The sequence below is a fragment of the Nelumbo lutea genome, chromosome 7 (genome assembly GCF_056320005.1).
Source record: "Nelumbo lutea isolate HS-2025 chromosome 7, American lotus-T2T, whole genome shotgun sequence".
Lineage (NCBI taxonomy): Eukaryota > Viridiplantae > Streptophyta > Magnoliopsida > Proteales > Nelumbonaceae > Nelumbo > Nelumbo lutea.
This window is the reverse complement of record NC_142690.1, coordinates 61,345,328-61,362,855: the sequence shown is the minus strand read 5'-3', so window position 1 is coordinate 61,362,855 and position 17,528 is coordinate 61,345,328. Positions and strand designations below refer to the sequence as shown.

General features: G+C 40.0%; 1 protein-coding gene across 2 annotated transcripts in view; it reads right to left on the bottom strand.

Moving 5' to 3' along the window:
• The window catches only part of NUA (nuclear pore anchor), a 110,236-nt gene that overhangs the window by 6,339 nt on the left and 86,369 nt on the right, over window positions 1-17,528 (bottom strand). For both annotated transcript variants that reach the window (XM_088953462.1, XM_088953463.1), the window contains 8 exons: window positions 15,467-15,583; window positions 14,203-14,295; window positions 11,257-11,415; window positions 11,128-11,181; window positions 10,534-10,647; window positions 10,303-10,380; window positions 10,005-10,154; window positions 9,862-9,933 (listed from right to left, as the gene is read on the bottom strand). In XM_088953462.1, coding sequence (XP_088809588.1) covers window positions 9,862-9,933; window positions 10,005-10,154; window positions 10,303-10,380; window positions 10,534-10,647; window positions 11,128-11,181; window positions 11,257-11,415; window positions 14,203-14,295; window positions 15,467-15,583 — 837 coding nt within the window. The remainder of the gene's footprint in view (window positions 1-9,861; window positions 9,934-10,004; window positions 10,155-10,302; window positions 10,381-10,533; window positions 10,648-11,127; window positions 11,182-11,256; window positions 11,416-14,202; window positions 14,296-15,466; window positions 15,584-17,528) is intronic.

The following is a 17,528-nucleotide window of genomic DNA, read 5'->3' as shown; positions in this document are numbered from 1 at the left end:
AGCAAGATATCATCAGATGGTAACAGTCCTCACTCTGCATTTTACAAAGAGTGCACCAGTTTGGGGACAAACACATATAAGGTTTCTTTTATTGCAAGTTACCCAAAGTACTAATATTACCATGGTAAATGTTAGTGCTATTTATTGATAAAAAAAATGTTAGTGCTATTCAGTCAAACTGAGAAAAGAGAAAGAAGAAGAAGAAGAAGAAGAAGAAGAAGAGTGTCGAACTGAGAAGACAGAGTCTAATCCAGTCGACCATATACTTAAAATTGACAAATAATTATACAAAGACAGAAATGCCCCTGCATATGTAGGAGGCATACAACTAACACATTACTCAGATGGAAAAGACTAAAATACCCTTCTTTAGTCGACTCTAACACTCTCCCTCAAGCTGGAGACTTGCAAAATGGCAATCTACCTCTATGTGTTTAGTTCTCTCGTGAAAAACTGGGTTGGATGAGATGTGAATTGTAGCCTGGTTGTCAAAGTATAGCTTCATGGGTTTGCTTATTGAGAACCCAATTTCCTGCAATAGATTCTTCAACTACACTAGTTCACATGTAGTGTGTGCCATGGCCCTGTATTCTGCTTCTGCATTGCTCCTTGCTACAATAGTCTGCTTCTTGCTCTTCCATGTCACTAGATTTCCTCCAAGAAAGGTGCAATAACTTGTAGTGGATCTTCTGTCTAATACAAAGCCAACCCAGCCTGCGTCGATGTATCCAACTATTTCAAGATCACCTCCTGGCTTGTAATAATAACCCACGACCTGGAGCCCCCTTCAAATACCGTACAATCCTAAGAACTACATCCCAGTGAGGCACCCGAGGACTTTGCATAAACTGGCTTATCACATTGACAGCAAATGAGATATCAGGCCTAGTGATAGTTAGATAATTCAGTTTTCTCACTAGCCTTCAGTTGAAAAACAGTCCTAGAAGTAGGGACTGTGTTTGAAACAAAGGAGACTAGCAAGAGAGATTAGAGAAGAAGAGAGAGATGCGGCAAGGAGAGTTAGAGGATGAGTGCTTCGAACATAACCTCCCTCTAACTCTCTAATACACTTTTATTAAGTTAATCTTTTAGTAATTACAAGAGAGGTCCTTAGCTGGACAAGAAATTATAAAAAAAGGAACATAAAAGAGTATGGGCCCAAAATAAGGCCCATTACAAAGAAGAACAAAAAGATAATATACAGTAACAGCCTATGGGCCATTCGGCCCATCTTCTCTACACTCCCCCTCAAGCTGAGCATAGATGCCAATCATGCCCAGCTTGCCAGTGTCATGATGAAGTCTTGCCTTGGAGATGCCTTTGGTGAGAAAGTCTGCCAATTGGCCTTCAGAGGTAACGAATGGAAGGCACACTTCTCCGGAGGAGACTCTTTCTCGGATAAAATGTCTATCAACTTCAATATGTTTGGTTCGATCATGTTGTACCGGGTTGTGAGCAATGTTGATGGCAGCCTGATTATCACAGTACAACATCATGGGTCTGTCATGATCAATCCCAAGTTCTTCCATTAAGGACCTTAGCCACAACAATTCCGAGACCCCATGTGCCATGGCCCTATACTCTGCTTCTGCAGAAGATTTGGCCACAACAGATTGTTTCTTACTCCTGCAAGAGACAACATTACCATCCACTAGACTGCAATATCCTGAAGTAGATCTTCTGTCATCCATATTTCCAGCCCAATCAGCATCAGTATAGGCTTCAAGTTTCAAGTGGTCATGCTTGGTAAATAGGATTCCTTTCCCTGGAGAGCCTTTCAGATAGCACAAAATCCATTCTGCTGCTGCCATATGAGTATCTCTAGGAGCATGCATGATTTGGGTAATGCAACTGATAGCATACGCAATGTCTGGTCTAGTCATACACAGGTACAGGAGCTTCCCAAGAAGTCTCTGAAAAACCCCTTTGTCTCCCAACAGAGTTCCATCTATAGCTAAAAGTTTGTGACTCATATCAATGGGAGTTGCAATTGGTCTTGCACCCAGTTTTCCAGTTTCAGACAATAAATCAAGAACATATTTCCTTTGGGAAATAAAGATCACATCCTTGGATCTGGCAACTTCTATGCCAAGGAAGTATCTCAACTCCCCCAGATCCTTAATCTCAAATTCTGTACGGAGGAAAGACTTAAGAGCCAGAATGCCTGAGGCATCATCACCAGTCACTATAATGTCATCAACATACACAATGAGATACACTGCCAAGGATCTACTTCTCTTCACAAACAGAGTATGATCCGACTGTGTCTGAATATAGCCGAACTTAACAAGTGCAGCTCTAAATCTCTCAAACCAGGCTCTAGGAGATTGTTTGAGACCATAAAGAGATTTCTTCAATCTGCATACCTTTCCTTGCATATCTTTCCCATACATCCCTGGGGGAAGGCACATGTAGACTTCCTCATGTAAGTCACCATTCAGGAATGCATTCTTTACATCCAACTGATAGAGGCCAATCAAAGTGAGCTGCCAGAGATAAAAGAACCCTCACAGATGTCATCTTGGCAATAGGGGCAAAAGTCTCCAGGTAGTCAATCCCATATGTCTGCGTATACCCTTTTGCAACAAGTCTAGCCTTGTACCTCTCAATAGTTCCATTAGCCCTGTATTTAATGGTGAAAATCCACTTGCACCCAACCGGATCCTTCCCTTCAGGCAAATCCACCACCTCCCAAGTACCATTTGCATGTAGATCATCCATTTCGGTTTCCAAAGCATCTCTCCATTCTGGAATCCCAAGAGCTTCTGAGACAGACCTAGGAATGGGGTTAGAAGCAACAGAAGAGAGATAGGCAAAGTATGAAGGAGAAAGCATGTCATAAGAAAGGTGTTTGGAAATGCAGTGTGCAGTACATTTCCGCTTCCCTTTCCTAATAGCAATGGGGACATCAAGGTCTGGAAAAGATGATTATAAAGGAGTTGAAGCAGTACATGTTATCTCATTTGTGATTGGGAATGTATGAACTTCATCTGTTGTAAGGGAAACCACTTGCTCATTCCTGGATCTCTGTCTTTGATACACTTTGGGATTATGGATAGGGCGAGGGGGTAAAGAAATAGGGTTCCCTGGACAAGAGGTATGAAGTGATTGATCCTCCATTGACTCATTTGGTGAGGATACAGGTTTGTCAAGAGACTCAACTGGGACAGGAAGAGGAAGAGCAAAAACTTGTGACAAACTCTCCCCCTGTGGACAAAGTCCATCCTGAGAGGAACTATAAAAAGGAGAAAGTTCATTAAAGGTAACATCCATAGAGATATGTCGGGTGCCAGTCTTTGGATCAAAACAGCAATAACCCTTTTGTGTGGGGGAGTAACCAAGGAAGATACATTTGTGGGCTTTCGGTTCAAACTTGTGTCTTTGCACACTTGGAATGTGAACATAGCAGGTACAGCCAAACACACGAAGAGGAATTGGGAAGAGATCCTTGTCTGGATGAAGAAGACTAAAGGGGAATTTAAACCCTAGAACCCTGGAAGCCATACGGTTTATGAGATAGGTAGCAGTAAGTACAGCATCACCCCAAAATCTTGTGGGAACATGTGAGGCAAACAAAAGGCTCCTTGCAACTTCAACAATATGTCTATTTTTCCTCTCAGCAACTCCATTTTGTTCAGGGGTTCTAACATAGGAGCTTTGATGAATAACCCCCATGTCCGAAAGATACAAGGATAAACTCTTCTCAAAATACTCTTTTGCATTGTCAGATCTGAAAACCTTAATTCTGGTACCAAATTGAGTTAGAACAAGCTCATGAAATTGCCTCACAAGTCTTGGGACTTCATCCCGGGATTTCATTAAGTATATCCAGGTGAATCTAGAGAAGTCATCAATGAACAAGATAAAATATCTGTAATCCCCCATAGAGGATAAATGGTATGGCCCCCACACATCAGAGTGCACAATATGAAAAAGAAAAGAGGATCTTTTATTGCTCACAGGGTAATTTTTTCTACAATGCTTTGACAACTGACAGGACTCACAATTGAGACTGGACACACTGACTTCCTTAAACAGTTTTGGAAACAAATGGCTTAAAGCAGAAAAAGGTAAATGACCCAACCGACAATGACTCAACATAATTTGACTGACAGACTCTGAAAAGGTAGAACCAAAAGCAACATTCTTGGGATGATCACAGCATTGGCCAGGGGTGTCGAGCAAGTATATTCCATTCGCTTCATGGCCACTCCCAATCACCTTCTGAGACTTCAGGTCCTGAAACACACAGTGAGAAGGGAAAAAGGTTACACAACAATTCAATGATTTGGTCAGGCTACTTACAGATAACAAATTGGTATTTAATTTAGGCACATGAAGAGTGGAAGGTAAGAGTAAGGAGTCTGTAGCCTTGACAGTTCCCTTGCCGGAAATAGGGGCAAGAGAACCATCGGCTAAGGTGATTTTGTCACGGCCAGGAAGTTAGTCATATGAAACAAATAAAGTGGAAACGTTGGTCATGTGATCAGAAGCACCTGAGTCTATGATCCAAGGGGTTTTGTGTTTACCTGAAGTGGATGCATGGTTAGCGGAAGCCCTTATACCTGAGTGAGCAAAGGCAATGGTGGTTGAACTTCCAGAAGGGATGGATGATGAAGATGCACATTCAAGCTGACTGATCATCTTTCCAAACTTCTCATATTCAGCTTTCATGGCTGCCAACTGTGCACTGGTAGATTCAACCTCTGTATCTGTGCCTGTGACTGCATGTGCACTTCCTGTCTTTCTACTATCATTCTTCTTCTGGAATCTAATAGGTACAAGATTGGGATGCAACTTCCAACACTTGTCCTTTGAATGTTTCGGTTTCTTACAATATTCACACACCACTTCTTTCCTTCTTGAGCCACTGTGAGCTTCTGTAACCCCTTTGGGTTTAATTCCCATATTTGCAAAATGATCATTAATACCAACTCCTTGAACCTGCATTTGCCTTCTACTTTCTTCACTGTTGACCAGAGTATATGCTTGTGACAATGAAACATCTTCCTTGGACAAGATGTTTTGCTTTGTAATATCATATTCAGAATTCAGCCCTGTCAAGAACTCAAACACCCTATTCCGTTCAACCAATTTCCTGTATGTTTCAACATCCTTAGGGGTATCCCAAGTCATGGCCTCTATCAAATCAATCTCTTGCCATATAGATTTTAAGATTGAGAAGTATGCTACAAGTGACTTCTCCCCCTGTCTTAGATTTTTCACATCACTTCTCAGTTTGTAAGATCTAGCAACATTCAACTTTTGGGAATAACTCTCTGCAACACTATCCCAAATCTCTTTAGCCGAATTCATCCACAGATAATGTTGACTGATCTGTGGCTGCATTGAGTTCACAAGCCACCCAATCACAGTGTAGTTTTCTTGTACCCATTTCTAATAAGATGGATCATCCTCTGAAGGAGTTTTCTTGCTCCCAGAAATAAAACCCCATTTTCCCTTGCTACAAATATGGATTTTCACTGATTGTGACCAAGCTAAGTAATTGGTCCCATCAAGCTTGACTGTAGTTACAACTAGCATAGAATCGGTTGGGGTTCCCAACATCTGTCCATATTCAGCAGTATTCTTGTTTTCAAAGTTTGAGAAATCCATCATGCAAAGTTCGGTGATAATTCTTTTCTTTTCTGTTTCAGCCTCCAAATGACACCCAGCAACCTCCAAACACAAGATATTTCTGATTCTAATAGTCGATGTCCCAAGAGGAAGGCAAAAGAAATACAGTCCTTGAGAGACCTTCTGTCGAACACTCAGTGTCCAATACTTGACAGCCCACTGCTTACTGTTTCATCCTTCAAAGTATAGGGTACTGTTTATTGTTTAACAGCCTTCAAGAAGGGGCTGGAATGAAGATGAGACTAGTACCTCTTAGTTTTAACAGTCTCAGCAACTTCCCAACCCAATAATCAGCCGAATAGGACATCCAAAAACAACCCAAAGATTTCTGGGTAGGAGCATTCTAGCAACAGTGGCCGAATGATGCAGTCTCAGTAGCAGTGATTCCAGGGGTATTTCAGCTACTTGACAGTCCAGAAAAGAGATAAAAAAACAACCCAAAAATCTCTAGATTAAGTCAAACAAGAGGATAGCCGAATAGTAGCACTGTTTTGAAGGAAACTTCGACCCTTTTTAATAGTCCAGAACAGTGAAAAAATTAACCCAGAAACAACTGAGCAAAGACTTATAGTAAGAGAGTCTCTGGTTTGTACAATAAACCAGGCCGAACACTTGTCCTCTAGGATGACTTCGAAAAACCCTTTTCTCTGATTTTAAATCAGGCAAAGCAACTTGTTCTCCGATTCTTCCTGGCCACCGAACCCTTCTCCAAGTGTGTAGAAGCTTGGGAACCCTCCAATGACCTCCAAGAATCAGGCGGATGACTGTAAACTCTCAGCCCTAGAACCTCCTCATGTAGTTGGCTGAACTAGAACCACATGAGGGACACACCAAGCAGTGGCCTGCTCTGATACCAAGTTGAAAAACAGTCCTAGAAGTAGGGACTGTGTTTGAAACAAAGGAGACTAGCAAGAGAGATTAGAGAAGAAAAGAGAGCTACGGCAAGGAGAGTTAGAGGATGAGTGTTTCGAACATAACCTCCCTCTAACTCTCTAATACACTTTTATTAAGTTAATCTTTTAGTAATTACAAGAGAGGTCCTTAGCTGGACAAGAAATTACAAAAAAAGGAACATAAAAGAGTATGGACCCAGAATAAGGCCCATTACAGAGAATAACATAGAGATAACATACAGTAACAGCCTATGGGCCATTCGGCCCATCTTCTCTACACCTTCTATACCTTCTAGGGTTATCAAACAATTCACCTATGTCACTTCCCAACTTCACATCAAGTTCCATGGGAGTTTCAGCTGGTTTAGCACCTAGTAACCTTGTTTCTTCCAACAGGTCAAGAACATATTTCTGCTAACAAAGGTTTATGCCTTGCTTTGACCTAGCAACTTCTATACCCAGGAAATACTTCAACTTCCCAAGATCTTTTGTTTAAAAGTGATCTTGTAGGAATGTCTTCAATCTATCAATCCCAACTCTATCACTGCTAGTTATGACTATGTCATCCACATTCACTACTAGCAAGATCTTCCCAGCCACAGAGTCATAGCTAAATACTGAATGGTCAACTTGACATTGTCTCATTCCAAACTCCTTCACCACTTCACTAAATTTGCCAAACCAAGCACGGGGAGACTGTTTAAGCCCATAGGTCGCCTTCTTGAGGTTACACACCATATTATCCTCCCCCTAAGCAACAAACCCTAGTGGTTGCTCCATGTACACTTCCTCTAGAAGATCACCATGGAGAAAGGCATTTTTAATATCAAGCTAAAATAGAGCCCAATCATGCATGACATCTAAGGAAATCAACACACGTATTGAGCCAATCTTTGCAACTGGAGAAAAGGTTTCGATATAGTCTACACCATAAAGTTGAGAATACCCTTTTGCAACTAAACAAGCTTTCAGGTGTTCAACTCTCCCATCTAGTAAATACTTAACAGTATACACCCACTTACAACCAACAACATGCTTACCTGGGGAAGATTGGTGAGTTCCCATGTATGATTGTGATGAAGAGCAAAGAGTTCCTCTTCCATAGCTTTTCTCAACCCTGGCGAGGTAAGAGCCTCCTGAACATCCTTACGTGTGGATACAGAGGACAACAGGGGAATAAACTCGCGATGGGAAGCAGGAAGGTGAGATACAGAAACATAATTGGATATGAGGTGTAACGTGCAACTACGTTTACCTTTCCACAAAACAATAGGAAGGTCAAGATCAGAAGGCAATTCGATTGTGGACGGAACTGGATCAGCCGTCGGAGTAGAAGGGGGAGGTGCTGGCCTCTGTTAGTACCGGGATGGAATTAGCAACCGGAAGAGAAAGAGGAACCTCTGTAGGAGGAGGGATATCAGAAGCAGAGAAGTATGGCACTGACTCAAAAAAAGTAACATCAAGACAAACAAAGGATTTCCGAGTAATAGGGTTGTAGAATTTATACCCTTTCTAGGTCCTAGAGTAGCCAAGGAAAATACATTTAATGGAGTGAGCATCCAACTTCTCTAGCCCAGGACCAAGATTCTGAACAAAGCACACACACCCGAAGATCCTGGGAGTTAGGGGATATGGAGACAAAATGGGAAATAAGATAGAGAATGGAGAACAACCATCAAGAATGAACGAGGGCAAGCGATTAATGAGAAAACAACCAATAAGGACTGCACCACTCCAAAAACGTTTAGGAACATTCATATGATGAAGAAGAGACCGAGCTGTTTCAAGTAGATGTCCGTTCTACCTCTCAGCCACCCCATTTTGCTGAGGGGTGTGGGCACAAAATGTCTAATGAATAATACCTTTTTTTATGTCAACACCTAAACAAAACAATGTGAGTTGGCAACCAGCACAATCATTCATTTTCTCTCAAACCTATGTCTCATTACTCTCTTCCCTCTCTCTCTTCTTTTTCCTTGCAGGTCGATCTCTGATATGTGTCTTAAGAGAACTCATCCCTAAAAGCAAGCTGTTAGAGGGAGGGAACCCAAGCACATATATACCACACAACAGTATCCCATACTACCGATGTGGGATATCTCACATTAGCATCCCATACTACCAACGTGGGACAAAGGGATCGAAACATTCCACCACGCTCTGCAGTCCTGGCGCCCACGCAGGCAAGCTTTGCACTAGTCCATCTAGTCTCGGCCGAACACTGCAAATACCGACGTCACCACCTGCACCGCACGATTGCAACTGAGAGGCATGGTGTAGGCTCTGATACCATTTGACATGTGTCTTAGGAGAACTCACCCCTAAAAGCTAGTTGTTAGAGGGAGGGAACCCAAGCACATATATACCACACATGACACAACAGTACCAAATACTACCGATGTGGGATATCTCACATTAGCATCCCATACTACCAACATGGGACAAAGGGATCGTAACAACCTCACACGCAAACTACAAAACCAAAGGTGTGAAGAAGGTATAACAAAATCAGACAAGGGTTTATCTTTAAAGTTAGAGAGAAGGAAACACAACCTTTCCCATTCCTTTTCAAATCTTAGAGGTTTTCATTGGTAAAAACAATTCAGTCCACTATTTTCTTTCCATGGAAAAAGGTGCCCTGGTTTAAAAAGATAAAGGAAGGGCATAATCGACTTCATACTGAACGACAGAACATTGGAAATAATTTTGTACAGCCTTCTAACAAGGGTTATGGGCCTAAAATCCTAAAGATGGATAGTCAAATCATAAACACCAAGTAATCATCCAACATGATTATCAACCACTTTGAGCACATCTTTGTCCTAGAAGATGGGTATATACCCTGAGAATCCTTCTGATGGCTTGAAAATCCAATCGCCCCTGCTGTCTACCCACATCTCAACAGTCAAATTTGATCCCAAGTTGCCTTTTCCATTTTTTGTAGAATTGCTAACTCAGGTCTCCGTCTGTTTCATACAACTTTCACTTATTCTACCCACACGCAACAAGAACAAAGCTGGACATGGTATCGGATACAGAATTTCAACTAAAAAGTTAAGCATCTGACACAATACTACACCCTTGTATGGGTATCTGAGTAACTTAGGCTTTCATTATTATTCCTTTCTCAGGAGTCTTGAGGCTTTTAACAACATTACCAAAAGCTCCACTGAAAGCTTTCATCCTTGTCCAAACCATTCCACATCCAAAGGCTAGATCTTCAGAAATCCAGAATAAAACAAAATATCATGTTTAATTAAGAACTATTATTATCTATTTTTTAAACTTCATAAAAATAAGAAAACGGTGCAGGATGAGAAACTAAAATTACCTGCATCTGCTGAGAAACATCTTTCATGCGATCATATTCCTCTGGATCAATATTTTTGCACCTTTCAAGCAACTTCACACACCAAAGTCAGATTGCTAAAATGATTAAAGCATTGAATAAAGTGCATATTCACTAGCCAATACCTCTGCAATCCTATTTTCCAAGTGTTCTTTCTCCATCTTTTGCATCATAATTTCTTTCTGACAAGCATCCACCTCAATCTGTTTCTCCCTTAAAAGAGTTTCTAGATGATCTATCTCACTCCGCCCCTTCTGAGCTACTTCACGCAATTTCTACAAAGAGAACCAAAGATCCTTTACGTAAGTATCCCTAACCTTCATGAAACTTGCCTCTTCTATTAAGAAATCAAATCAAAGTAACCATACTATACATTTAGACATAATAAATAAGTCCAACCACAAGGACTTGCACAAGCCAAACCTGGCATTCCTCGAAATTGTGTTTGTTTTCCTCCCGAAGTTGCATGTTGCTTTCACGAAGCAAGTTCATTTCTCTGACCTACAAAATTAAGAAGTCCAAAAATATAAGCCATGCTAAGAATCAATGAAGTTCTCAAAAGAAGTTATTTTTAACCTGCATTTCATTGACATATGTATATGGACAAACAAAAAAGATCCCCACGCAAACAAAAAAACAGGCCTATAAAATCACCTGCATTTGTAAGGATTTAAATTCTTCATCTGTGAACAGTAGCGCTCTAGAATTTGTACGTTCTGCATGAAGCAATGCTTGAGCTGTCTCAGATGCCTTCATAGCAGTCTCAAGCTACAGAGACATTACATCAGGTTTCAGTAAACAAAAAGTAAATTAAGGGATTTACAGCAAAACAATGACCACTACAAAATTACACCATGTGTGTTTAATCAATTTCAAATAAACAAAGATATTATATTGAAGTATTACAGAAAACATAAAATATTAAGTTTCACAAGTTCGTAATTATAATCAGCGGGATGCCTCTGAACAAGGGACTGCATTCACGCTTAGACTTGAGTTATCTTAAAGATTGACAAGGATTTTCATATTCCCAAGAGATGCACATTGTCCACAATCTTGATCAATAGGAAACTGGAATAGATCCCAATCAATGTTGAGTAATTAACACATTTAGATAAATTAGCATTGTAAGATATCAAGGAAGATTTTAGAGCAATATTTTCTACCTACAGAATAGCTCCTGGACTTATTAGATGTGAATTACATAGAACATAAATACCCTTAAAATCAAATGAAAAAATAGCATACCTGTGACTGTAAGCGCAGTTTCTCCTGCTTGAGCAAAGAAATCTCTGTCTCTGCCTGTAGAACATTAAAAATTAGACTGTATTCTTTACAAAGTAACTTTATACAATTATAGTGAAAGGGTAAACTCACAATTTCTTTTGATCGCCGAAGATAATGAATCACATTTTGCAGATCACCATCAGCTTTTGAATCTCCTCTTGTGCTTCCAGACGGAACACTAAAAGAACCACGCTCCTTCTCAGCTAATTTAATATGCAAGGCCTCCAAGCGACCATGCAATATATTGTTCTAAAGAAGCAGACAGAAACCAATTAAAAATAAAAATAAAATCCTTCAAAAGCACAAGGAACTATATAAACTCTAACAAAATGTTTTGCAATAGACAAAAAGGTCTGGTAGGAGAGACGTCAAGGATGTTGCTCATAGTATTAGACAAAAGGGCAACCCAGAGTATGAGGCTCCCACCAATGCAGGATCTGGGGAGGGAAAGATGTACACAGCCTTACCCCTGCTGCACATACAGAGACGCTGTTTCCGAGATTTGAACCCCGGTCACCCAGGTCGCAATGAAGCAACCCAACCGTTGCGCCAAGGCCCACCCTCATTGATTGAAATGAAAAAACAAAACAAAACACTACAATAAAAACATAGAAGCAGAATCAAAAGGAAATTTTATAAGACATGTAAAAAGCATAGCCAAATGCACAAGGCTCCCACCAATGCAGGTTCAGGGGAGGGAAAGATGCATGCAGCCTTACCCCCTGCCTGCAGATGCACAGAGAGGTTGTTTCCAAGATTTGAACCCAACAATTGCGCCAAGGCCCACCCTCAGGAAACAGAAATATTGAGAAAACAATAAGGTCAAAATGCGCATATAAAAATGGATTAGTGACGCTACTAGGAAGGATAGATCTTGAAATGAATCCAGCCATCATTTATGAGTAGCACTTATAGATAAAAAGATGAGATAAATGAGAAGATCTGCCCACAAGCAAAGAAGAACAATAACCCATAAGGAGTGACCTGGAGAAAATACAAAGATCCACATGAGAATAGGGAAGGCCAATGGGACTGTGTATAAATTGAAAAAAGATTTGACAGAAGATTCACATTTGAGGAAGGAACCCAACTGTAATAAGTGCATGAAATCAACAAGCTTTTGATAATGAAGCAAATTCTTTTAAACATGATTGCAAAGTCCATGTTCACTGATTTGGAAAAAAGAGATAGAGAAACTAGAGTTGTGGAAATAGACTAAGGTCATGAGCAGTGTTTTAAAAGGCATGGGAGGCTCAGGCCTGGAGGTGCGCCTACAGGCAAGGCACCCCCAAAACGCCCCGAGGCATTGACACCTCTGAGGCATGACATCGGCATTGACACTCTGAGGTGTGGTGCTCCTCCAGGCAAGGCACCTCCAAAGCATCCTGAGGCATATGCCAGAGGCATTGACACCTCTGAGGCATGGCACCCATCCAGACGAGGCACCTCAAAAACACCCTGAGAAATATGCCAGTCATTGACACCTCTGAGGCATACACCTCAAGTGCAAGAGGCACACACCTCATGCATTTTTTTCATGAGGCATTCTAGAGTGTATGCCACATGTGCCTCACGCAGACCTCATACAAAAAGACAAAAAAAAAAGGAAAAAAAGGAAAAAAGGAAAGAAAAAAAGGAAAGGAAAGGAAAAGAAAGGGAAGGGAAAGAAAAACATTGGTTTGAAGATGGTTGGTAAAGAGAAACAACTCCATAACGTGAGAATGAATATTAAGATGGTTGATAAACAGAATGTAGAGTGGATCCATTATGATAAGGTGGAGAAGGGTGTGAATGGCAAGAAGGAGGTATCAGGGACAAAGGTGGAGATGGAGAAGACTAGCATTTTGAGGGGATTGGGGAGAGGTATGAAATTATTGGATCTGTTGGTGGCTGGAGTAGATGTGTCAGGAATAGGAAGGGCAGTCAAGAAGGGAATCGTTTATTGGTAGTTTTTCACTTGTAACGATCAAAGTGGTGGGGCTTCAGATAGGTCTTACTCTCTAGCTACTTGTGGCAAGGAAATAGTTTCAGGTGTGTAGAGAACACTGATGTGGGCCCCACAGCTACGGCCCCACTGTGTTCATAGGGTAGAAGATGTTCTAATCTGCCTAGGGTTAGCTATTGGTCATTTAGTTGTTTCAGTTGTTATTTATTTCAGTCTTATTTTTTGCTCTATTTGTTATGTAAAGACTAAGGGCAGATCTGTCCTTTCCATGTAACGAGCATAACCTATAAATATTAATTAAAGTGGCGGGGGCAGAATATTAAGCTTCTGCTCCTCCTTTCAACCCTTGTGTTCTACTGCTTCTCCTCCCTCTTCCTCTTCTTTCCTCTTACCTTTCTTCTTATCTTCGATCCTGAAATCCATTAGGGTTCAAGACTGATAACAGTCCTGAACTTCTACTAGGTGGATTGCCTTTAGTGTGAAATGTAAAGGTTTGGGGTTGGCAGAGTTTGCCTACATATATTGCCTCTCTTTGTGATGAAGGCTTTGTTTCCTTTCTCTGTTTGCTTGCGTAGCATCACTAGTTTGCATACTGCATATATTTGTTTACCAAATTTCAGTTGTATCATCAAAAAAGCAAAAAAGATTAACCTTGGGACTACCATAAATGTTCTGAAGGCCCAATGCTATCATTACAGCATTAGTTTTGGTTATCATAGTAGTGCTTTAACATTGATTATCTACTCAAGCAACAACAGAATGGTCATGCAGATTAAGGAGGGACAAACAGGAAATACTAGATAGCTTTTTTAACTTGAGCAGCTCACATTTTTTCTAGTGAAGTAGAAATAAATATAAAAACTATTATTTCATTTTCTCAACAGTTGGCCCCTAATCGCCTGCCAAGGAAGTTGTATTACCATGCCAAAGCATGCAAAAATTTTAGTATGCAATTATTTTCTCATGATTTGGGGAATGGATCAGGCGAGGGACTACCTAAACAAAGCTATTTAACCATATGTAACAGGTAAAAATGGATGGACTAAACAGAACAGCATCATCAAACCAGTATATCAGCAATGTTGAGCAACCTGTTCATTAATTTCATTGTACTTTCTCTCAGCTTCATTCTTCGATTCTTCCAACAATGACTTCTCTACTTCCCATTTTGCTTTTAGTATGTCCTGCATGATACCCAAACCATCAGCAATGACATAAAAGCAAATTCAATCTGTTTAAATAATAAAGCAAAGCCCGAAACTTCATCCACAGTAAATGCAAGGAGTCCCACTATGGTGATAATTAGGAATATTCAACCATGTGTTATTAATCATTAAAGTTTGCTCGAAATCCTGCTCAATGAACATCAGGCATGCATGTGGTGAGTTACTGCAATGGAAGCCCTATGGGCTATGGACTGATTCTGCTGTTGATCCAAGGCTTGGTTCTTGTTAATCATAAAAGTTTTCTCAAAATCCTACTCAATCAACATCAGGTATGCATGTGGTGAGTTACTGCAATGGAAGCCCTATGGGCTATGGACTGATTCTGCTTTTGATCCAAGGCTTGGTTCTCTTCTGGGCTGTGCACCTGTGCCTTAACAACTCACCAAGGTTTTAGTTAAATGCTGAATAATCTTCTCAAGTTGCATCCTCTAATGCAATTATTTGCTACATATCATTAGTTTCCCCATCTAATTCTTTTTTCTTCTACTATTAACTAACATTAAATTATACTGACATTTCACCTTCTAAATTCCACCACCCAATACATAAGCACATGTTTTCTCGTACCTTTATTTCTCATTTTAACATAACCATTAAAAATAAACTACCCATTTTGAGTAGTCTAGTCATACCTTCTCCTAGAACAAAGTTACAGGCATTATATATCAATAGAATCCAAGTACGATTATCTTATTTAAGAAAAAACACAATAAATAGATTCCACACCATCCCATTATCTCAAAACCATTTGGAAACTAGGAGGTCACACAATAAAACAGACAAACTCCAATTTCCGCTGAGGCATCAACCATGCCAACTAAATGGAACCGCTGGATGATAACTGCACTTGTTAAGACACAGTTGTCTCTTTATATGAAGTGGTTACTTATTTTTAACATTGTAATCTTAATCTTCAACTTAAGTCTTAGGGATGCAAAACTTCCCTAAAGATATAAAACTGACACTCAACCAATACTAGTGTTGACAAACATGATATATCCTTTCACTAATGACTAAAGATAACTCAAACTTATTTTCCCCAACTAAGCACATAAAATACATTAAAAGATCAAAACATTAGCACATTCTAAGCAGGTCATAATACAATTGGCGTATAAACACAAATTACATTTTCACTTTTCTGAGAATCAGCAAATTTGCGTAGCTTTGCAGCTTCTTCCTGCAGGACTGCCAATGCTTGAGAAGCTTTTGTCAACTCTTGAATTGTCTCAGACTGAAGTATAACCTGAAGAATATAGAAAGCATAACTAACCTGAAGAATATGGACAGACCAGCACAGCAAAATATGAATTTAAAACCAACAAATATGACAAAATCCCTTAATTCTTGTGTTACAGCTCAAGCATCATCATCATCCAAAACTTATCCCCACTATATGGGGCCTCCTTTTCCTCATTATTGATCAAACGCATTGTGTATTTCAACATATATAGACAAAGAAGCAGATTGTCGGAATTGACTCAAGTATACTGTCACCATGTACAAATTTTAAAAAAAAAAATTATGATGATTTTAATGAAATATGGGAAAGTTTGCGATGATATTCTAGCACCTTGAACCTTTAATGTATAAACTACCAATCAATGAAATTTGTGAAACCACTGACATATCGACAATATACCAGAAATATCAGGAAAAAAATTAATTCTTGAAAAAGTTCTTACCATCCCTAGAAAAATAGAGAGACTTCAAGGAAAATTTTCCAAATCCTGACAATATTGCGAAACTGATTCCAGCTACATTGTCATTTGAGGTATCATTTCTCACAAAGCATGCTACTGTTCCTTTCTTTCTAGTCAGGTCAATAACATGGTTGTCAAGGCAACGCCTAGGTGACAAGGCGCCCTTGGAGGCTCGCCATGCCCAGTAATGACTTCAAAATCTGAACCAATAACTTCAAAACCTTCTTCTTTTCCCATAAGAAAAATAGGGGTTCAGCCCCTATATTTTTTTGAATTTTCTTTCCTTTCTTCTTTTTCTTCACATAAATATGTTGATTTTCTAGGCATAAACATGAAGTTTATAATTTTCTTATGAAAATTTTGGATAGTTATTAAAGAAAATTGGTTACGGAACCTAGGGAACTACCCTAGGATATGTGATTTTTACTTAAAAAAATCCATCGCCTAGGTGACTAGGCAACAAGGCGCTCCTCTGTCACCTAGCCTCGCCTTGGCACCTTGAAAACTGTGGTCAATAATCACCACAAAGAATTGTGTATCACATCACATCCATTTAGCTAGTCCATTTTCATGCATGGACTCCTTGCCATCTTGGCCTTATTTGTGGTCTAGATATTATAGTTCTCAAATGGCATGGCTATAATTTAGTTAAAGATAAATGTAAAATGTATGCATTTTCCAATACTTCTTATGGAAATAAAAGCGCAACTTGATTATACTATTTTTGCACCACATTCAATGTCTATTCTATGATTCTTTTTGCTAATCATGGTACATGACATCTGATGTGGATATACTTGGCAGGCCTCGGATCATGCCACGTGGCATTGGCCAGATGCAATTCTGGCCGCACATCTCTAACTGCCTCCAACCACTCAAAGGCAAGCTCAGCTATTAAAGGGGGTTCCCATCCCAAGGTAAACTCACTTTTTATCTCTTGCACTCAGAATCCCAAGAGATCCCTCCTTAGCTATTAAGGACTAAGCTCTGAGCCCTCGTCTCAAGCTTGGTCCGACCCCTCTTTGGCACTTGGCTAACTTGACCGTCGAAGTCTTCGTCCCTGGGATAACACCCGGGGCCTCTGACATGTACTCTTCTCCTGCTTACAGGTCGGACCCACTGGCCTCGGACACCAACAAAATCCCCTTGTTGCCCTCGACCTCAACTTTGGCAACAACATCATATATACATAACCCATGAAAAATGACATCTTTCAATTTCTTTAAATACATGTTCCAAAACCTTACCAGAATGATATCTGGCTCTTTGTATGGCATCTTGTAAACCATAAGCCTTCTACCAGTTTGGTTGGAAAAATACATCACTCTATTCCTTACCCTAATTATTACCCCAAAAAAAAAATCCTTTCCCTAACAGTCCCTTATCTTACTTCACGGAACATTTGGTATGCCTACTTTGCTGACCTCCTAAACTCAAAGATTAACAATCTTGATATGCAACATATGAAGTTTGTTTTTCTTGGATATT